The sequence below is a fragment of the Phoca vitulina genome, unplaced genomic scaffold (genome assembly GCF_004348235.1).
Source record: "Phoca vitulina isolate PV1807 unplaced genomic scaffold, GSC_HSeal_1.0 scaffold15, whole genome shotgun sequence".
NCBI classification, from domain to species: Eukaryota; Metazoa; Chordata; class Mammalia; order Carnivora; family Phocidae; genus Phoca; species Phoca vitulina.
In genome coordinates, this window is record NW_022589718.1 from 40,349,493 (window position 1) to 40,372,496 (window position 23,004).

The window sequence follows — 23,004 nt, forward strand, 5'->3', positions numbered from 1 at the left end:
GGTGTGCGTGGGTGCGCTCGCAGCGTGGGTGCTCGGTGTGCGTGGGTGCGGGGTGTGCGTGGGTGCGCTCGCAGCGTGGGTGCAGGGTGTGCGTGTGTGTGCTCGCAGCGTGGGTGCGGGGTGTGCATGGGTGTGCTCGCAGCGTGGGTGCTCGGTGTGCGTGGGTTTGCTCGCAGCGTGGGTGCACGGTGCTCACGGGTGTGGTCACAGCGTGGGTGCTCGGTGTGTGTGCCTGCGCACACAGTGTGGGTCTGCGGTGAGTGCATGTGGGGGCATCTTTTCCTCTGCAGCATAGATCCAATTTCTTAAAACGTCAAGGTTCAGGAAAACTTGCTGCCAGGACAGAAATGGGTGCCGTGTCCACTGTCCAATCAGCCCTGCCTCCCTCCATAGCATTTTGCCACTTACCCCGGGCAGGTCAGAGATATTTTCTGTTTTTTCCCCTGAGAATAACCTATTTCCTGTTAACTGTAGCCACAGCATAGATTAGTGGAATGGCAGGGAGCTTTTGAGCTGACATTTAGGACTGCATGGAGCACTTGTGCCCAGTACACGTGACCAGAGAGGGACCCTCCCCGGTAATGGCACCCACGGTAAATGTGACCGTGAGATGCTGCTCTTTGCCTACCGGGTAGACAGAGAGCATTTTCAGAGTGTACACCCCACACGGTCCTTGAGAATTCAGGAAAATGAGTTCTCATAACCTGCCGGCGCAAACGTCACTCAGCGCAGCCTTTCTGGAGGAGTTTGGAGCACGTACGAAGCCCCTCCACTCTTAGATGTCCTAACCCCCCTGTGCATGTTAAAGAGACACGTATGCACAGCCTCTGGGTGGTGGAGGGCCCCACGCTCACTCTGACCTGTCTTGTCCACGGCGCACCCCAGGTGATTTCACCCAGTCTCACAGCTTCTGTGTTTGTAGACGGTTACGGCTCCCAGGCCGACTTCTCCATCTGCGTCACCCCCCAGACTCAGGGCTCTGAGTGCCTCCCACGGCACTGTCCACACAGCTACCCACCTGGCGGCCCTGCCCCCCCCCCGTCTCAGTAAGCACGGAAGCCCACAGCTTGTCTCCCCTCTCCACGCCGTGTACGACCAGCCATCAGCACATCCTCAATCTGACTGCTTCTCAGAGGAAGTTCTTTTTCCTTGGCTGATGTATTTTCCTTAACCTCTTAACAGGAAAGCCTGCTTGAGTTGCGTGGGGTATTGGTGGCCCGGAGACTTCCACCAGGGATAAAAGAACTCTGTTTGAGGTATAGGAGGAGGGGCCCAGGGAGGCCAAGACGGCAAAGATTGTGCAGAGAATGATCTGACCCCTCATCCCCCCTGAAAGCCCCACGGAATGACCCAGCTGTTGTGCACATGAAAGCTGAAACAGGTGTTTACAGCAGCTGTATTTGTAACTGCCAAAACCCGGAGGCCACCAAGTTGTCCTGCAGTAGGTGACGGACACATAGGCTGGTCCCTCCAGACAGTGGGGTAGTATTCAGTATAGAAAGGAAATGAGCCGTGAAGCCGTGAGAAGACGTGGAGGAGTCGTAAGTGCAGATTACTGAGTGAGAGAAGCTACTCTGCAGAGTCTACGCACTGCATCATCCCAACTCTGTGACCTTCTGGAAGAGGCAAAACTAGGGACACGGTAAAGAGAGGAGTGGCTGCCAGGGGGAGGGGGAGGGAGGGTGAGCAGGCGGGGCACAGAGGGTTTAGGGCAGTGAGACCACTCTGTGTGACCCTGTCAGGGTGGGTACGTGTCATCACATACTTGTGCAAACCCACAGAGCGTGCACCACCAGCAGTGACCCTGATGTAGACTGTGGACTCTGGGGGATGACAATTGTCCACGCGGGCTCATCACTGGTGCCAACTGCACTGTCCAGAGGGGATGCTGTAGTGGGGGAGGCTGTGCATGTGGGGGGAGCCTTATGAGAAATCTCTGTAGCTTTCTCTCCATTTTGCTCTGAACCTAATACTGCTCTAAAAATGTAAAGTCCTTTAAAAAAAAAAAAGGTGTTTTGTTTTTTTTTAATTAGCTCTTGAGGTGCTTGGGGTGAGTGGACAATTTGTAGAACAAGGTGCTGAATTTCGCGTCTGGAATGACAAAGGGCAAAGGAGAAGAGCCCAGATCCAGTGCTGGGCTTCCGCAGAGTGGGGCGGACCAGGTGTTACCTCCCGGATTTGCAGGTGGTAGGAGGGCTCTGGGCCGGCCGGGCCATATGGTCCAGAGTCTGTGCCAAATTTCGTGCACTGTCCAAGAGGCAGGAAGGGAGAGCTGCCTCCAGTTACTTCTATGGGAGCTGAAAGTCCAAAATCGGAATAGCTAGCCGTGGCAGGGTGTTCGGTGAGCACACCGCATTCCTAACGGGGACACATTAACCCAGTTTTGGGGGGGGGGTGTGAGTGATGGTGCCACGAGAAACTTCTCTCTTCCTCAACAACAGCATTTCCTTGAATGTTTTAAAGGCTTCTGGTGGTTGTGATTCTTTTTTAAGAGGCTGAGTTGGAAACCAGAATCGATTTTGTTAAAACTGGCTTGCTCGACTGCTGTGGCATCATGAGGAAGCAGAGAGATCAAGTGGGGCAGGCCCCTTGAGGCGCGTCCCCGTTCGGGACAGGCCGAGGGGACAGGACACCCGAGCATCGGCGCTCCCGCCCCGGCCACGTTTTCCTCCTGTCACTGCACACATCTGTGCAGCTCCTCGGGCACGGGACGCAGCCACGGCTCATGTGGGCTCTGAGCCGTTCGCACCCGGGCCTCTCCTCCAGCCAGCCACTCCTGCGTCCTGTGCTCGCTCCCTTCCCGGCTCTGTGCCCCGGGCATGGCGTGACCCCCGGGTGGAAGAGGCGCTGCGGTCTGTCCCTGTCCCGTGCCCTGCACGGCGGCTGCTCGGAGGCGGCACCCAGTGAGCTTAGGGACCTGCATGGGAGCCACTCCAGGTCGGAGGGAGCTAAACGAAGTGGACAACCAGGCTTATAGTGGTGACTTCCACTGGCTTCACCTGAGCCGTGCGGGTCCCCCAGAGTTCTCTCCAGCTGGGACACTGTCCCCGCGCTGTCCCTGCGCACACACCCAGTGAGTGCGGGGTGGAGTCCCGTGGGGCGCTAGGCCCCCGTGCCAGGTGAAGGATGGGGGCGCGGAGGCCTGTGTGTGCGGCTGCTCAGCAAAGCCTAGTTAACTTTCACCTTGCTCGTCCCTGAGCCGTGAACATCTGACTGGGGAAGTGTAGATAGATGTCATCACAACAAATCATTTTTCCACAGAAGAAATTGGGGAGAACTGGAGCTGGAAGCTGTCAGGTCATTTACGGTTCAGAGGCTCAGCCTTAGGAGCCACGGTGTGCTGTCCGGATGGATGAGAGCGGTCTCCCGGGAGCATGGCACTGGATGGAGATGCGTCTCATCCGCCTCTGGTGACTCAAGTTGTGTTTCGCTTCCCGACATGTGCACCCAAATAATCAAGTGAACAGTGACATTCCAAGTTCTCTTTAACTTTCTCATCACTGACACTTTAGCCGACTAAAAGCTTCCAGAAATCCTCTGCAGAAAGGATAAACGTTGATGTCTGTCTGGGGTGGTCTCCTTGGAAGCCATGTCCCACTCTGCCCCCAGTTCCAGTGGAATGACACAGTAATTCATCGACTATGAAGTAAATTAATCTAAGAACTGAATTCTTGCATCTTAGCTCCAAGAAAGTGAAATACATTGATGGTGGAAGAATTGGAGTGTTTCAAGGTTTTTACATTATATGTCATATGTATTAGTGATTTCTTTCAAACCTTTTTTTTTTTTAAATAAAATGTCAGTTTTTCTGTGAAAGATTAATGGGGATATCCACTTGTGTTTGTCACATACAAGATTGCATTACCGTATTTTCAATGGAAATATGACAATTAAAAAGATGGAGAGGTCGTTTACAAACATCGCCCCTTCCCTAGTCTGCCTCATCATTGTCTGGCCAGCTCCTTTGCCCACTAGTTTATTTTTGCTTCTGTTTTCCTTGTCTGAGAAGAAAGTTCCAGAAGGATATTGCTGAGGCTGGAATCAAAAAGATCACAGCCTGTGCTCCCTTCTAGGAGTTCTGTGGTCTCAGGTCTCACATCTTGGTCTTTGATCCATTTAGAGTTTATTTCTGTGTGTGGTCCCGTCTCGGGTTTGGAAGTGCAGCCTGGGGAGCAGAGTCCGGAACGTCGTCATCCCGTGTGTGGGGCCAGATGTTGACTGCACCGCTCACGGGAACACTGCAGGGCACGCGGAATTGTCCAGTCAGTATGCACCTCTGTGTGTCAGCTGTGCGTGAGTTAAAGGTTTCTGCCACCCAGTGTTGGAAAGAGCCTGGAAGAAGCCAGCGGTCTGTAGTTGCCTTTCTGGACCGTGCGTCTCAGAAGCCAGCGAAAGGTGCTTACCCTCGGACAGTCCCGTTTGCAGGGACTTCTCTGAAGGAACTCAGTGGTCAGGTGTGCAAAGTTATGTATGACAAGGACAGTCAGCAGCTGTTTGTGATAGTGGAAATTTAGAATCAACCTCCATGTGTGGAATTTAGGACAATGGTTAAATTATAATTAAATTATAATTTGTTAGACACATGGAATATTATGTAACCATTAAAAGACCACGTAGATGTAAATGTATCTTAATATATTATTCTGTCATGTATTAACTTTTGAATATTATATATATGATATACAAATGTATAATAACAAAAGTGGGTAGCATGATCCCATTAAGATGTGTGTGTATATACACAGTATATGCGGGTTGTTAGCACACATGGAGAAAAAGTTCCAGATTGTGCACCAAAACGTTAAGAGATTTGCGTGGTAATGATGAGAGGTATGCTCTGTGGAATATTCTTTTTTCTGCTTCCTTTTCATGAGTTATATTTTTCTCTCATTTTATAAAAATCCAGAGGTTAAATAATCACAGGTCGTTCCTTTCTCCTGGCTGGATATAGGGCTGGTGCCCTCTGACAAGGCGTTTGGCTTCCTGAGCTCAGTGCTGACGGCAGAGGCTGGGTTTCACGAGCTGTTGGGTCTCACGTCTTCGGGGCATGAGGTTGGGGAAGGGTGCAGGGCCGGCAAATGTCTGGTCACATGATGCCGTGTTCACCGTCCCCTTGTCTCCTGCAGATGAGGACGCCAAGGCCCCACCTCGAAGGCGGTTCTACACGGCGAGTTTGCCTCCTGAGGGGTACGTCCCTGCTCCGCCAGAGCCGCAGGGCAGCCCGGCCTCCGAGGACACCTCGGGCAGCGATGATGCGGGAGGAGGGCGCCAGCTCTCAGGTGAGGCGTGATTCCACGGTGTCCCACTTTCATAGACTCACAATGAGAGGGCCAGGTGAGCATGTCCGCGGATGGCCACACGGTGGGCTGGACGTGTCTTGCCGCCATTAAAAATGACAGGGAGACAGGCTCAGGTGGGAGGAGCCTGAGCCAGAACGGGGCCGGGGCGTAATTGTCGGTAGGTTAGGAGAAGTTTACTGTTAAATACAGCATGATGTCACTGGTACTTGTTCTGACTTAAGTAGAACTTTTTTCTTGATTTTCCAATTTTTTTATAATTTCTGAGATTGTATATCAATTTTATGATTATGGGAATCACCTCTTTGGCGTCTGTTTCATGGACGGACTGAATGACTGTTCTGCTGTTGCGCTGGAGCGTCCTGGGAACGTCCTGGGATGAAGGAGGGTGAGGCGCCTGCTTGGGGGGTGTGCTGGGTGCGCGGTCGTCAGGAAAGAGGAGTCTGGAGTCGTCCAGTAAGAATTTTACCCAGATGATTTTCTAACGAGTATAAAGAACTCTGTACTCTAAAGCTTAATTAATTTGAACATCAAGAAAATGTGGTTTCCTTGTACATCGATCTTCCTGAGTCCCTAATTAAAGGATCAGAAACCATAAAACCAAAAATGGGGTAGCTAAGGAAAAATGTACTCATCTTTTCAAGCCCTGTTGAAAATCTTTGGAATGTAATTATTGGGTGAATAGATTATTTAATTAGAAAACTACGTTCTTATGAAGATCGGTGACTTTGGTGAGCATACTTCACATGTACCTCGCATACTCGGTACAAACCGTGTGGGACTCCTCCCCGTGCCCCTGGACACGATTCCGCTCACCCGCAGCTGTGCGCGGTTAGCTCTGCTGGCGAGGCCAGCGAGGGCCCGGCTGCGTCCTGGACCCCCGCGTCGACAGCGTGAGTGTGTCCTGAGACTGCAGGTTCTGAGCTGGGGTGATGTCCGCACAGGACGTGGAGGGGTGTTGGCACAACTGGGCAAGCGCGTCCCGGCCGAAAGCTGCCCCCACGCGGCAGCCAGCAGCTGGCCTGACGGTGGCCCACGGCTGAGAGCAAAACCGGAAGACAGGGGGCCGCCGACTAGAATTCCATGGTAACCTGGCAAATTCACTAGTAAGTTGGACAGCGTTGACTGCAACGTTCTTACAGGATCCATGTCTGCGACTTGTGAGGCAGAATCTTTCTGTGAATTGTCCCTTCCTCTGTTACTTGTTGTGGGCGTGGGTCTTCCTTTTCCCAGAGGCCGTGATCGGGGAGGGGCGTGGTGGAGATGGGGGCTGATGCGACTTGCGTCCCCACCCCGTCACCCTCTGAGGAGAGCGTGGGCAGGCCCCTCCCTGAGCTCAGTCTTGCGCACCTCGCTCCGTCCGTTCTGACTCGGGACCCTGAGCGGCCGTCTGCCACTGGGGTCTCTCCACAGCAGGCGGAGTCGGGGGCTCCTCACGGCCGGGGACCGTGTCTGGGCTTGAGGAGGCGATTCTTTCTGGAGGCGCTGTGAGCTCGGTTTCCCAAGTCAGTGCTGCTGAAAACGCTGCCCACTTTTCCAGAAGAGCTTTGAATAACTTACTCATCAGAGCGAGGCTGGGAAGTCCGTATCTTTCCCTTTTCAACACTTGGAACCCATCTCTGTTTCCATCTGCTTTGTTTACTGTTTATCATGTTTTCTTCCCGTTGTCGGCCCAGGAGGTGGGCCGCTGCAGGGTGCTGGAGTGGATGAAGTTGGAGGAGTGTTCGCCCAGGCCTCCTACCAGCGGTCTCCAGATGAACGAGCGTTCAGAGGCCGTAGCGCCCAGCCCCGCTCAGTGTGCAGCCTGAGCAGGCTCCAGGTGGGAGGTGTGCAGACCGGGAAGCTGGGAGGAGGAGTCCTGAATCTTTCCGTTTGCAGTTTTAAGCAAAGAGAACATGAGCACTGATGTTGGAAAAGAAGAAAAAGTCAAATTGTTTCTGTTTTTCCAAGAACCACTTCTGGCCATTGACTTCCACTGTGAATACGCAGGACCAGTAAGTCAATGACAGAGTAGCTTGGAGAAAACTTTAGGAGAAAAGGGGTGACTCCGTCCTGCTTTTGTGTCCACGTGTGTCCAGCAGGCCAGCTGCTTGCGGCCCGCAGGTTCTGTGCACCCTCACCAGGCACTCCTGCGGGGCACGGCCGCGGCCCAGAGCACCTGAGCCCCCAGGCTGCCCGGGGAGCCCCCGTCCATTGGTCATCCTGCACCAACCCCCTCCCCGGGAGGCCCCCATCCCCGTCACCCCTCACTGGCCCCACTGCCTGTGTCCTTGGGCCCTGATGTGAATGCACCTGGGGCTTGTGAACTGTCCTCACTAGGTTTGTTCCAGGCCCACGTGTGTTTGCTGTGGACACAAGCACGTACTCTCGGAGACCCGGTATCGCTGGTGTGCTGCTTGCTGTCCGTACGGCCTTCCCCATTCCGTGGCTAATCTCGGAGTGTAACAAATACAGACGTGAATTCTCCTAGGCCTACTGTTTGTTAGCAGTGGGCCAGTGGCAGCTGTAGGGAAAGGAAGGAGCTTCGTCAAACCAAGTGGGTCCTGTCGGACTCCGGGATCCCCCTCCTATGTTTGATTCACACAAGTGCCCTGGTACGGCTTTCGAGAGGAACTTCACGCTCCCGTGCTCCTGCCTGCCTCGGACACCTGGCGTTTCTGTGCTTGCTCACGTGGTATTGGACGTTGTTCTCAACGAGCCAGTAAACTGCGGCCCGTAGCTCTTCCACGGAAAATGCTAACTGGTTGAGTCACTTCTCTGGCGGGAGCACTGTTCAGCTCACCGTCTTGGTGCACCCCCAGGAACGTGGCCCTGTGTGACGTTACATAATGCAGGACCTTACCGTGAAAGTCCTCCGGGCAGTCAGGTAGTAAGTACTGTTACCAGCTCGGTCATCTCCCCAGCACACCGCCTGGCGGGACCCTGGGGACTCAGTGCCCACTGGTGGAAACATGAGCAGACACGGAGCCTCCTGCAGACGCCCCAAGCTCGTCCCCCGAGCAGCCTCGTGTCACCTGCAGAGGGAGAGGCATGCAGTGGCTCCGCGTGCCTGTGTCCTGGGTTGGTCTGAGCCGTTGGTCCTGGGCGTGTGGACCCGTCAGAAGTGCACCAGTGCTGGTGTGGGTGTGGCCGGGGAGCACCCGTCACTCCGTCCCCGGGGTTTGGTGAGTGCTCCCACTATGCCGCATGAGGTCGTAAGAAAGCTCTGCACCCACTTTGTGTCAGCACCCCTTTCTCTAACAATATCATCGTGGAATTTCATTTTTAATGAGGTTAGTTAAAGGCCTGAAGGGCGTTTTTTGTTGTTGGTTTGTTTTAGTAAAGCTGTCATTTAAAACTTTGTTCTTCGCTCAGTGTACATCCCTTGATGTTTGTATAAAAATGAAAATTTGTTTTAGCATTCAGTGCTAGAAAATGCTTTGGTTGTTAGGAACTGGTGTGCTGCTTCTTATTGGACAAGAAATGTTTTACTCAGATACACTCTTTTTGCTTTGGCTGCCAGGGAGCTCAGATCATAGTTTTTTGTTGTCTTCATCCAGTTGCAGTTGGTTTCCTTGATCTCTGTTCTCTGATAGTTACCTCTCCCCACCTCTCAATGCTTGGGCTTTCTTTTTAGACTGAGTCCTTAGATGTTGATTTTTCTAAGCTACGCCCTACCCGTTTTGGAAGTAAAAAGAGTAAACAGTGTTCAACCACGAGTTCTCTTAACTAGTAAATGCCTGTTTAATGTTTGTGCTGGCTGCGTGGTCAGGCCCTGGGACCACGAAGACAGCAGACAGGGCCCTGCCTGAGGGGCTCGTCCCCGGGAGACTTGCGCGAGCCCCGAGGTAGAGTAAGTTATCTGACAACAGGCAGCAGTGAATGCCGCGGGAGCACAGAGTGACCTCGGGGACATCCGCACGAGTGCGCAGGACTCAGCACGGCGGGCGGGGCACCTGATCCTGTGGAAAGCATGACTTAGGAATGACGGACAGAGGGTAGCAGGACCTCTGGCAAGGAGACGCCAGGTGTGTGGGGTGAGACCCAGCTGTGACGCAGCTCAGCGTCACAGAGGCTGCGCCCGCCCACCGGCGGGGACGTGTGAGCGGGGGATGAGCAGTGCAGGGACTTTGGATGGCGTCCCAGGTGACCTCTGGGGTCTGGACTTGGCACATCTAGGGCACAGGAAGGGAGAGAGGGCGCCGTGACCTAAGCCGTCGCGGGTGATGGAGGGAAGGTGTTCCCACGGGTAGCAGTCAGATGTGTGACTTTCCTCGAGAGAAGGACCCCCCTCCCCACGTCAGTGCTTCTGACTCTGGAGGACCTGCGGTGAGGACACAGAGACCACGACTGTCGTGAGCATCTCTCCTTCTGCTGGACTTGGCCTGGACCCTGCGGTGCCTCCCACGCAGAGGTGAAGGCACTCTCACGCTGTTGGCACGGCAGAGCTTGTCCCCAAGGGCGTCCACACCCCAGCACGTGCCGGGGACAGGTGCACACGTGCGAGCAGGTCCGCCCCCACACGCCGCCCCTGGAGGTCACTGCGCTGGGAGTGGAGACCAGCCCGGAACACAGTGCTGGTGTGAAGCTGCCGTGGGGCGTTCCAGTGACCAGCACGTTTCAAACGCCCCCCAAATTACTGTTTGCACTCTCCCTGTGTGTTTCCCACTGTCTCCGGCGCGCCCTGGTCGGGAGCTCTGTGGGCCTCACTCATCCTTCCGGAAGGAGGGTTCTGTGCTCCGTCGGCCTCCCGGCGTATTAGCCTTACAACTCTCGCCTCTCACATTTGTCGTTGTGGCTCAGTGACGGTTGTCCACGTTGCTTCCTTCGGCCCCACGTTTAGTCAACGCCTTTGAGCCGCTGAACCAAGAATCCAGCTTTTCGTCAGCAGTGCCGAGCCTGAAGCCCCCCTCATGTCCTTAGAGACAGAATTGTGGCCGGGTCCGTGTTTCAGTTCAGCTCCAGCAGGGAGCCCAGCAGCCGTGGTGAGCCCGTAGCTGCAGCTGATCTGGGCGCAGGACGGGTCCGCGTGCATCCACCTCGTTCAGACACGCTTTTCACGGCCACTGCTGCCTGCACCTGACCCTCCTCCCTTCTTCCCTGAATTACATGTTCTCACCAGCTGTCCTGCGTCTGCCCTTGCGTCTCTCCGTGCTCTGCTCTCAGTGGCAGACCCCTGTGCCCCCCTCCTCCCGCTGCCGCCCACCGCAGTGACCCCTGCGGCTTGCCAAACTGTCGTCATCATGACACAAGTTCCCGCTGGCCACGGCACAGATTAAGTCCTGGAACCACGACCAGAAGTGTACACATTACAGAAATGGGAGGCCCGGTCTCTAGAAGGAGGGCCTTTTCTGGGTACTCCTCTCATCTTTATTGCTTTTGTTTTGCTGAAATGAAAGCACTTTGTTTTCTTGCACACAGAAAATACTTACCACAGGAAAGTCACGCATGACAGACGATGCAGAGAGAGGCAGGCAGCACATAAGGCCGCTAGCCAGAGGCTTCGCGTGAGCATCTTCACACGTCCCCCGTGCACACCACGCACGCACACAGTTTACTTGTCTCTCATGTTGCAGTCCAGAGTTTTCCTTCTCACAGCATATAGATATGTTTATATCATGTTTTTCAACAGCTGAAATCTGTAGAAATCTGTTTGGTGAAAGCAGGTTTCCAGAAGTTTCCACGCTACTGCAGTTCGCACATGTACGTAAACGCTGCAGTCCGATTTCCTCCTGAATACAGACTCTCACGTAAGAGTAAACATGTTTCCAAATTTCAGGACCTGTTCACAAATTATCTTTCAGAAAGCTGTTCCAGTTCACGGTCCTGAAGGCTGACTAAAGTTCACTTTCTCCCAGAGCCGGGCCTTTTCAGCCGGAACTTTTAGCCCCTTCCTGGACAGCATGTCCTGCTGGTCGTGTGAGGAGAGCATGCGTCCGGGACGGTCTTCCTGAGCCGCAGAGCTTGGTGGACAGATCTGCCTCTGCAGAAACCGAAACTTTCTTCACGGCCAAGTACACTGCGTGCATGGTTAAAACACAAAGGAACAAAATAGGAAAGGATATTCGCACATTTCACGTCGGTGAAAGTGAATTTCCTAAAAATGTGGCAAGCCGTCACCCTGGTAGAATGAGCAGAACAGAAATGATAACACCCTGAAGAACAAATAAAAACAACTATCTTAATAAACGTATGAAAACACCCTTTTATGGCTCTTTACCTTTGGAATTTTTACGTGAAATGTTCGATCCATCCGAAATATATTTTGTTAGAACAGGTGTAGGTCCATCTCTCTTTTTTTTAAATACATTTACCCTTTTAAATCCAATACCTTTTCTCAAATTATCTATTAATTTTCCTTAATGGTTTTTTTCAAATCTCTGTAAGAGAGCAAATCCCCACCTACCCCTGACCTTGGCTCTGCTCCTCGGGACTCTCTGGACCAGCCCTTCCTTCCCAGCTGCCCCCAGTGGTATTTGGGGCTGGACGGGCCTCAAGATGGTTGGGTGGACGGGAGCACCGCACGCCAGCTGAGGGGCAAGCACAGATGGCCGTCCCTGCTCCTCGCCCCTCCCCGGAGCCCCTCCGGTGCCCCAGGACCAGGACCTTATGAAGGGGGGTCAACTGCAGGAGACTCGGGCTTGGTGAGTGTGGCCCGTGCAGGGGCGGGGCTTGCACTGGACAAATCCACCATCTCCACGCATTCTCTTATCATTGTCATGTTTTTCAGAAGAGCTCCATCATCTTGAGAACTCCCCAGGTTTACTAATCTGCAAACTGATCAGTTATTAATTCTTGCATAACTGCATACATCTCTCTATGACCTTCCCCAATACTGATTGCTGTGTATTTCATGATGGCGTCCACTTTTTTTAGTTTTGTTTTTTGTTTTTTGTTTTGAGAGGGAGAGGGACAGAGACTCTCAAGCAGGCTCCCCACTCAGCATGAAGCCTGACACAGGGCTTAATCCCACGACCCCGAGATGATGATCTGAGCCAAAATCAAGAGACGGATGCTCAACCGACTGAGCCCCCAGGCGCCCCTTTTAGTTATTATAACATTTTATGAAATTTCTGTAGACCCCAAAGTTTGATGAGGGCTAAAAATCTGGAATTAGGTCGTGTCCCTACTTATATTTACAGTGACAACAAGAGAAACGACCTCCGTGAAGTCACTTTGCCTTGATGCGCATCCCGCCGGGCTGGCTCCACTTGTCTAGAATCATGAACAGCTGGGCAGAGCCTTGACCGCAGGCCTGTCTTTCTTCCTCCAGTAGCTGGTGTGGGTGTGTTTCTCCTTCCTGCGTGGACGTGCCTGCCTCGTCCAGCCCTCCCCTCCTCGTCCCTCTGGCTTGGTGCCACAGAGAGGGGGCATGCACCTGGCCAGCGCTCAGTCCTGGCAGCCTTGTCCCAGGAGGGCTCCGGGGCAGCAGGCCCGGGATTCTGAGTACTGGCCATCTCCGCCACTCGGGGACCGCCACGGCATCTGCGCCCATTCAGAGAGCCGTTACGCATAAGCCGCGCCCGGTTCCTTACCCTGAGACAGGTGACGAGGTCCCTCCACCACACCAGGCTGTCTGCAGCATCCCCCTGCTGCCCGTGGGGCTACTCTTGCCGTCCCTCTTCCCTGGGCTGATTCCCGCTGCCGGCCTAGCCCTCGGATTGTTTCCACAACATAAAGTATATTTAACACCTAAATAATTTATTGTTAGCATATACCCACAAAACTACTTACATGTCTTCACGACAGAATGTATCTGTGTATCGATGGGGCCAGCTTGCTTTAGGTGATGGTAACATTTGTATTGTATTCTCATTATTATAGTTTTAGTGACTACAACAGTTACGGTCTGTTCAGCGACAACAAACTGCCGTTTAGCTTTCCCGGTCTCGTTTCAGCGACTGAAAATGCTCCCTGGGGTTATCAGGTGTCTTCTGGCATGTTCCCTGCGGCTTGTTGCTTTTTTTTATTATTATTATTATGTTTAGTTAGCCACTGTATAGACATCATTAGATTTTGATGTGGTGTCAACGATTCATCATTTGCCTGTAACACCCAGTGCTCATCACATCATGTGCCTCTTACTACCCATCACCCGCTGACCCCATCCTCCCTCCCCCCTCCCTTCTGAAACCCTCAGTTTGTTTCCCAGAGTCCAGAGTCTCTCATGGTTCGTCTCCCTCTCTGATTTCCTCCCATTCAGATTTCCCTCCCTTCCCCTGTGGTCCTCCGTGCTATTCCTTATGTTCCACATATGAGGGAGACCATATGATGATTGTCTTTCTCTGCTTGACTTACTTCACTTACCATAATCCCCTCCGGTTCCATCCATGTCGATGCGAATGTTGGGTATTCATCCTTTCTGATGGCTGAGTAATATTCCATTGTATATATGGACCACATCTTCTTTATCCATTCATCTGTTGAAGGGCATCTCAGCTCTTTCCACAGTTTGGCTATTGCGGACATTGCTGCTATGAACATTGGGGTGCATATGGCCCTTCTTTTCACTACATCTGTGTCTTGTGCAATTGCTTGGTTGTAAGGTAGCTCTATTTTTAACGTCTTGAGGAACCTCCATACTGTTTTCCAGAGTGGCTGCACCAGCTTGCATTCCCACCAGCAGTGTAGGAGGGTTCCCCTTTCTCCACATCCTCACCAACATCTGTCGTTTCCTGACTTGTTAATAGCCATTCTGACTGGTGTGAGGTGATATCTTAATGTGATTTTAATTTGGATTTCCCTGATGCCGAGTGATGTTGAACATTTTTTCATGTGTCTGTTGGCCATTTGGATGTCTTCTTTGGAGAAATGTCTGTTCATGTCTTCTGCCCATTTTTTTACTGGATTATTTGTTTTTTGGGTGTTGAGTGTGAGAAGTTCTTTATAGATCTTGGCTATCAGCCCTTTATCTGTAGTGTCATTTGCAAATATCTTCTCCCATTCTGTGGGTTGCCTCTTTGTTTTGTTGACTGTTTCCTTTGCTGGGCAGAAGCTTTTTATCTTGATGAAGTCCCAAAAGTTCATTTTTGCCCTTGCTTCCCTTGCCTTTGGAGACGTGTCTTGAAAGAAGTTGCTGCAGCTGAGGTCGAAGAGGTTACTACCTGTGTTCTCCTCTAGGATTTTGATGGATTCCTGTCTCACATTGAGGTCTTTCATCCATTTTGAGTCTATTTTTGTGTCTGGTGTCAGAGAATGGTCCAGTTTAATTCTGCATGTCGCTGTCCAATATTCCCAATATTGAAGAGACTGGATACTCTTTTTTTTTCCCCCACTGGATACTCTTTTTCCACTGGACATTCTTTTTTTTTTTTTTTTTAAAGATTTTATTTATTTATTTGAGAGAGAGAGAATGAGAGAGAGCACATGAGAGGGGGGAGGGTCAGAGGGAGAAGCAGACTCCCTGCCGAGCAGGGAGCCCGATGCGGGACTCGATCCAGGGACTCCAGGATCATGACCTGAGCCGAAGGCAGTCGCTTAACCAACTGAGCCACCCAGGCGCCCTCCACTGGACATTCTTTCCTCCTTTGTCAAAGATTAGTTGACCATAGAGTTGAGGGTCCACTTCTGGGCTCTCTATTCTGTTCCATTGATCTCTGTGTCTGTTTTTGTGTCAGTACCATACTGTCTTGATGATGACAGCTTTGTAAGAGAGCTTGAAGTCCGGAATGGTGATGCCGCCAGCTTTGCTTTTCTTTTTCAACATTCCCCTGGCTATTCGGGGTCTTTTCTGGTTCCACACAAATTTTAGGATTGTTTGTTCCAGCTCTGTGAAAAATGTCAATGGTATTTTGATAAGGATTGCATTGAAAGTGTAGATTGCTCGGGGTAGCATTGACATTTTCACAATGTTTATTCTTCCAATCCATGAGCATGGAACGTTTTTCCATCTCTTTGTGTTTTCCTCCATTTCCTTCATCAGTGTCCTGTGGTTTCTAGAGTACAGATCCTTCACCTCTTTGGTTAGGCTCCTTGCTTTGACTGTCTTCCTGGCTGGGCTGGTTCCCAGTGAGCTTGCAGGAATGTTGGCTTGAGCGTTCCCCTGCAAGAGCTCTTCCTTCTTCAGCCTTCCCCTGGGAAGTCTGACTCCATGCTTGGTTCACGGCCATCTCCAAAGCCCACACACGTTTCCCATCACATTACAGGGGCTCCTCACTCTCACGGTTCCTGTCCCATCTGCCCAGTAACTTTGCCCTTTGCACTCCCAGGTGGGGTGCAGTGCAGCTTTGAAACCCAGGAGCAGGACCCCGGTCTGCCTGGCGTTCAGCTGGGAGTGCGGCAGGCAAGCCGGGGCCACGTCCGCGGTGGATCCAGCTCAGGACACTGAGCAGGGTCACTTCTCTGGTGAGCCCCGCCCAGTGCGTCAGCACCTGTGCCTGTCGGCCTCTGTGCGGCCCATTCTCAGCAGCCCTCACCACCCACACGTCTGCCATGGCGCTCCTGAGGTCCCAGACGCTTGGCTCACTGTCCCGCTCGCAGACGTCCCTCCTGAGGGCCCCACACCCCTGCCATCCGCAGCTGTGCCGCCTGAGAGGGCTTCCCACAGGCCCTGCTTCCGACCTGGTGCTGAAGGCTTGCTGGGTGTCCCCTCAGCTTCCTCACTGTGAGCTGTGACAGCCCTCAGTGTCCTCTAAGACGTGCCCCACGAGACCCCTCCAGCCCAGCCCAGGCGTCATTCCTCGTGTCTGTGCTCTGCCCACCAGTGTCTGCACACCGTCATCTCTATGTGTGTCGTCTTTCTCTCCCCTCTGGGCTCACTTGCCTGTCTAGTGGGGGGCACAGCTCGGACTTGTGTGCCCAGAAATAAGCCTGGCCATACGGTCAATGAATCTTGGACAAAGGGGGCAAGAATATGCAATTGGAAAAAACAGTCTCTTCAACAAATAGTGTTGGGATAACTGGACAGCTACATGCAAAACAGTGAAACTGGGCCACTTTCTTACCCACACACAAAAACAAACTCAAAATGGATGAAAGACCTAAATGGGAGACCTGAAACTATAAAAATGCTAGGAGAAAACATGGGGGGGGAAGCTCTTTGACATAGTTCTTATGAGTGATTTTTTAGATTTGACACCAAAAGCAGAGTCAATAAGAGCAAAAAATAAAATGACCAATTGGGACTATATCAAACTAAAAGGTTTTGCACAGTGAAGGAAAAAACAAAACAAAAAGGCAGCCTACTGAATGGGAAAAACATTTGCAAAGTATATATCCAATAAGGGGTTAATGTCCCAAATATAAAAAGAATTCTTACAACAGTAGCCAAAAAACAGTCTGATTGAAAAATGGGCAGAAGACATGAACAGACATTTTTCCAAAGAAGACATCCAAATGGCCAACAGACACATGAAAAAGTGTTCAATATCGCTCGGCATCAGGGAAATCAAAATCAAAATCACATTAAGATACCACCTCACACCAGTCAGAATGGCTAAAATTAACAAGTCAGGAAACGACAGATGTTGGTGAGGATGCGGAGAAAGGGGAACCTTCCTACACTGTTGGTGGGAATGCAAGCTGGTGCAGCCACTCTGGAAAACAGTATGGAGGTTCCTGAAACAATTCAAAAAGAGCTACCCTGTGACCCAGCTCTTCCACTTCCGGACACATAACCACAGGGAATGGAAACAGGATCTCAAGGACATGCCTGCCTCCCATGTTCATTGTGAGCTATTGACAGTAGCTGAAACATGGAACAACCCTACATGTCCATCAAAGGGTGAATGGACAAAGACCATATCGTGTACATACAACAGAATATGGTTCAGCCATGAGGAAGAGAGAAGTCCTGCATTTGCAACGACGTGGATGGACTTCGAGGGTATTATGCTACATGAAATAAGTCTGAGGGGGAAAGTTGAATCCTGCATTATGTCATATATGTGGAATCTAAACACAGAAGGCAAAGCCCTAGAAACAGAGCATAGGAAAGTGGTTGCTAGTGGTTGGGAGAAATAGGGAGAGGTTGGTAGAGGGTCCAGATTTTCAGCTATACGATGAGTCATGTGTGGGTTGCCCGACGTGTAGAGCTGGGGAGGGATGCCGTGGAGGGAAGGGCTCATGCAGAACCTGCAGTAATCATACTGAGAAGCACCCCCATCCAGAAGGATTCTCATGAAATGCCAAAGTAGCAGCCCCCACAGTATGTGCCAAAGTGTTGCCGAGGAGGACCCCGACCTCCCTGAGCTGCAGGCCTCAGGGCCGCACGTCGTCGATGGCAGCTGAGCAGACTCTGCCGAGCAGGCTCACGCTAGTTCTCAACGCACCAGGTCACAGGGCTGGGTGCAAAAGGAGCATCTGTGCAGGGCTCACAGGTTCAGAGCACGGCAGGTGCAGTCTCCCCTGACTGTGGTCCCCGTGCCTGGCTGTGCACCGAGCTTTCGTGACGGGACTCCATCAGCATCCCCGGACAAGGAGGTACATCACCTGGTGGGGGATGGTGGGAGGTGCCAGGTGAAGTGGAACAGAAGTGTGCAGGGAGTCTGCATCCACATGATCTGCCAGACTCCTGACCTGTTTGGGCCGCATTTTTCTCTCTGTATAATGAGGGGTTTGAATAGACGGTTTTCTGAATTCTCTCCCAGTTTTAAGGGTGAGTGCATTTAGATTTCCTTGAACTAATTGTCCTATAAAGTGACAATGGGTAGAGAAGATTCATGAAAATAATTCTGACGCAGCATCTCTGACCCATCCTCTGTCCCACAGCGAGTCAGCGACACGCACCACAGGCTCACGGGCCAGTGAGGGGGTGGGGCACGCAAACACGATGCCGATGGTGGGGGGCAGGCTGTTCAGCAGACCGGGTGTTCCCAAGAGCACGGAGGCCGGGATGGGACAGGGGCCGAGCCCAGTGGGGCCGCCCTTCACTCGGCCCACGGTCACTGCAGACAGGTGGCGGCCCACGTCCGAGGCTGCTTTCTCCATCTCGTCCCCACAGCCTAGCCCGACCATGCACCGAAGATGGCCGGTGATACCAAGAGCATCTTGCGGTGCTTTCCGATGGCGTCAGGGAAGTGACGGTGCACAGACCACGTTCTCCCAGGTGTGGCTGGCGGGACCCTCCAGAAAGGCACTCTGTGACTCCACGTAACCCACTCTCCCATCATCACATGGACACAGATTTGGTTACCGGTGACCCATGGTTTCACATGGGATTTCACAAATTCTTCTCCAGGGCAATTTGCACCTTCTTGTAAATTATCCGAGAAATAGGGAATGAAAAATAGTGTGGACATGGGACAGGGGTGTGGTTCCTGCCACCACTGACTATAGACCCAGTATAAAAGTGGTAATGTGGAGTCAAGGATTTTGCTAAGCCTCTGCCATACCCTGAAATAATGAGGGAGTGCCAGAACCCTGTGAATTCTGCACGGGAATCTCACTGCATTCCCAAACTCAGTCCCATTCTGAATCTCCGCGTCATCAGAGCCTCTCAAGAACACGAGTTTGCCCAAACCAGTCATTGTGAAGTAGCAGGTGTCCACAAATGAGCCAGATGTTGGCAAGGATGTGGAGAGAGGGGAGCCCTCCTGCACTGTTGGTGCAGTGGTGGGTCTCTGCTTCCGGCCGGCAGACCTCACGAAGGAGGCCTCACGCCCGGTGTCCTCCAGGCCATTCTCGTCTCTGGTGGCATCTCTGAGAGCTTCCCAAAGCTACCAGGGTCCCAGGACCCTACATGAACTCACTGGTAACCCAAGGAACCCCCGTTAGGAAACAGTCAAAGAACCCAGATCTCCTCTAGATTCACCCCAATCAGTCTGATAGGGAGAGAGAAGCCCCACCTAAGAGGGTGCCTTTTTGGTTGTGTGGATACCACAGAGTAACTCTGAGGATCCCGAGATCTAAGTGGACCGCATGTCGCTATACTTCCGGCCCCAAAAGACAGTTGATGCCTATTTGTGGACAAGAGAAATAAGCATCGTTTGCTGTGAACTTCAGAGCACGAGGAGCTCTGCACAGTGTCCTTATTTTCTGTAGCCGGCTGGATCTGAAATGCGAGCTCTTCATTGAGAACCTAGTATGTCAAACATTGGAGAAACAGAAGTGGCTGAAACGTAGCCCTTAGAGCTCGCAGGTGAGTAATAAAGCCGGTAATAGGTCTTCTCCTCCCGTGCTGTGCGTTTCTAGTGGAAGGAGAACCCTGGGGACGAAGGAAGCCAGCAGGTCTGAGCTGGGCTTGGCAGTAAGCGAAGGCGGCTCGTAAACAAGAGGAACAATTTAGTTTTAGGCACAGAGAATGAAGAATCATGAGAAGGTCTGGTATGTTCATGTGAAAAGTGTTGTAAAGGGTCAGATTTATCATTTCACCGTATTTTTATAAATTATTCTACATTACTAGGAGTTTTGCATGTAACCCAGCCAAACAGCTGCGTTCTGTTCTGCTTATAAAAGTAGTTACATTTGTTTGCGTGTAGGCATTGCCCAAGGGACATACATGGTCTATAGGTTGTTCTGAGATGTTAACACTTAAAATAAATGGTCTTTATATTGACTGTATTGCCTACATATCAGATCTAATTACTAACACACGTTACTGTTTTTCAAAAGAAATGTTGAACCATGCCTGGGTCTGTATTGACTGCAATTTTCAAGCTAAGTTGCATCAAGATGTTATCCTTAGGACACAAATAGGGGACATAGTCGCTAAGCCCTGCGGCCGTGCGGGATGTCACGGGACCGCAGAAGGGCGGGGCGGCTGCACGTGATCCTGGGAGCAGACTGGGCATGCTGGGTGTCTGCTTACCAGTTGGCCCGTCTGGAAGCTCAGGCTGTGAAGCCCGTCCTACCTGCAGAGAATGGGTTCACACAAGGAAAATCTGAGCTCTGGCGCCCCGAACAACTATGCAGACGGGTGTTCGGGGGCCACCGGGGCTGCAGGTCTGGTGGACACGGATGGACCGTGCACCGTGTGTGAGGCCGCCTCCACCACACAGGTCGGGGCCACGTCAGGAGAGGGTTGGTGTGTCCACCCTGGCCGTCCGCACCCTCCCTGTTCCTTGCTTCACGTCTTTCCCGGAGGTGAGAGGCGAGAGGCGGGTGCCCGGCGTCCCCACATCTCCAGCTCAGGGGGTCTGGGACACGGATGCACCTGCCCAGCACACAGCCTGCCCGCTCGGCCTGCGGCTTCCCTCCTCGTCCCTGGTCTGTCTTGTTCTTGGAGACATGTTTACTCCATGCAGACCTTCTGTAGCTCGGTATTTATTGAATAACTTCTGTGTCTCTTCCTTACTTACACTGTTTTGATTACTTTCCTGATTGCCCATTCTTTAACTTTTTTTATTTATTGCCCATAATTTAACTTTAATGAGTTGTTTCATGGTTTTAACATTTTATCTAAGGGATTTGGGATTTTATTGCCATATATTAAACCATTTATTTTATTAATTCAAAACTTTCACCATTTTATTGGTCATTTTATTGAAAGTTATCACAGAGAATTATTCTAAACATGAATTGTTTTGAGAAGTCCATATCCGAGTGTTTTTGTGGGCGAGGCACCACCTAATTATCCTTCCACTAAATGCCTGTTTCTCAGTTTTCTTTTTTTTTTTTTTTTTTAAAGATTTTATTTATTTATTTGACAGAGAGAGACACAGCGAGAGAGGGAACACAAGCAGGGGGAGTGGGAGAGGGAGAAGCAGGCTTCCCGCCGAGCAGGGAGCCCGATGTGGGACTTGATCCCAGGACCCTGGGATCACGACCTGAGCCGAAGGCAGACGCTTAACGACTGAGCCACCCAGGCGCCCCTGTTTCTCAGTTTTCAAGACTAAAGTTTCATTTTCCAAAGACAGAGAACTCAAGCCTATTCAGAACTAACTAGAGAACTGGGAGATGATTTCAATATCAAAACCTGTTTCAGAAAAGAAGGCAGGAAGTAACGAGGCTGAAGATTATTAGGTCGTGTATGTTGACCGCGTATTTGTTATGTTCTTGTGAAGTAGATATTTAGTGTGGCAACAGATCAGAACATCTTATCAGAACAAAGTGATCTGATTGCCATCAGGCAGACAGACTTATAATCATGAGGAATTCATTATCTAGATGGTAGTGTTTTGTTTTTGTTTTTGAGAGGATGAGTCAGAGAGAGAGAAAGGGAGAGGGAGAGGGAGCGGAGAGGATCTCAAGCAGACTCCCCGCTCAGCACGGAGCCCAGCACGGAGCTCGATCCCATGAGATCACGACTGGAGCTAAAACCAAGAGTCTGACACTAACTGACTGAGCCACCCAGGCGCCCCCAGATTGTAGGGTTTGAAGCCTGGTGCCCTTTGTATGACATGAAGGTCCCGTGCGTTCTTTGGATGTTATTTGGGATTAAAAGCTAAATTATAGCTTGGAACTGAAGCGACGCCCAGGCAGACCTCTTCCCTGTGGCCAGCCGTCGCGCTGCTTCCCCTTCTTGCTCTTTGGAAATTTCTGCTCTAGATATCCAGAACCAATTAAAAAAAAGAGTGAGCAAATCCATTTTTTAAAGTTACAGGGAACTCTTAAAGTCCCCTCTGCCCAGTATGCAGGCTGGGCTGCAGACGGGCCCCTGCCTGGCTCTCCCGTGTCTCTGTCCCTTCAGTCTCGGGGTGAGGAGGGCAGTCCCGAGAGCCAGGCAACCACATCCTGATGAAACCCGCACCCCATTTTCACTTTGCCAAATGTGTGCAGTCGGCACCTGTCACTGGCCAATACTGTCCTGAATTTGAGGCAAACAACAGACTACGGAAGTAATACGAGGGGCACCTGGGCGGCTCAGTCGGTGAGGCGTCTGCCTTCGGCTCGGGTCATGATCTCAGGGTCCTGGGCTCGAGTCCCACATCTGGCTCCCTGCTCAGTGGGGAGTCTGCTTCTCCCTCTCCCTCTGTCGCTCTCTCTCAAATAAAAGACCTTTAAAAACGAAAGTAATTTGAAGCACCTCATATCTTCATATTTTAACAGGCCTGCCATGTGTATGGTTTAGATCAACACTAACTGTAAGCTTACTACTTTGCATTTAGCATCTAAAGGACACTGAGAGCCAAAGGGTAATTATCAAATGCATTTGTAGCCTTAGCTTTGCATCTAGAATAAAACTCACATTTCCTTTAAAATACTTAGCTTTTTTTTAATGCAACATGGTACAGCTGTGAGAATTGGAATAAGCTGGAGACTATGGCTATTTTTGGTATCTAACTATTTCTACTATAGCAGTTCATCAGAATGTAGGTGCCAAATAGTAGCTGAGAGAACTTTGACAAATTGTGATTATTTTTAAAATTAGCGTGTCTGAAAGGTATGTTTTAGGGATGGCAGCTTTTCAAAATTAGTGTGCTTCTCAGATTTATAAATAGTCAGACCACTGGCTCCCTAATATAAATGTTCCCATAGCTCTCATTGTGCATGAGGGTTTGAAGAAGGCAAGATTGCAGGTGTGTAGTGGGCCAGTGAAGACGGAATGTTCTGGAGTCAATGGAGGAGTGCATGTTTGGACAAAGTCCCTTCGAGGAGCGGCAACCCAGCTTCTCTTGTGAGATGCAAGGTCAGGTTAGCAGAAGTCACAGAAAATTAGCATTTAAGGTACTTTTCATTGTCGAAGTGCCTTGTTTTCAAAGGGCAGGGAGCTTGCAGAATGAAGAGAGAGCTCCGGATCTGAGTCCTTTGGGCTGGTCCTTCCCGGCGCCTCCCGGGGCTGAACCCCCGTGCGCACTGCGGCCCCAGACTGAGCCCCAGGGACCCCGCACGTGCCAGGCTGTCAGGGAGG

The 23,004-nt window shown here is 51.4% G+C and overlaps 1 protein-coding gene across 2 annotated transcripts in view; it reads left to right on the forward strand.

Annotated features, from left to right (window-relative positions):
* Positions 1-23,004, forward strand: part of ERICH1 (glutamate rich 1) — a 56,712-nt gene that overhangs the window by 23,090 nt on the left and 10,618 nt on the right. For both annotated transcript variants that reach the window (XM_032413758.1, XM_032413759.1), the window contains one exon: positions 5,127-5,279. In XM_032413758.1, coding sequence (XP_032269649.1) covers positions 5,127-5,279 — 153 coding nt within the window. The remainder of the gene's footprint in view (positions 1-5,126; positions 5,280-23,004) is intronic.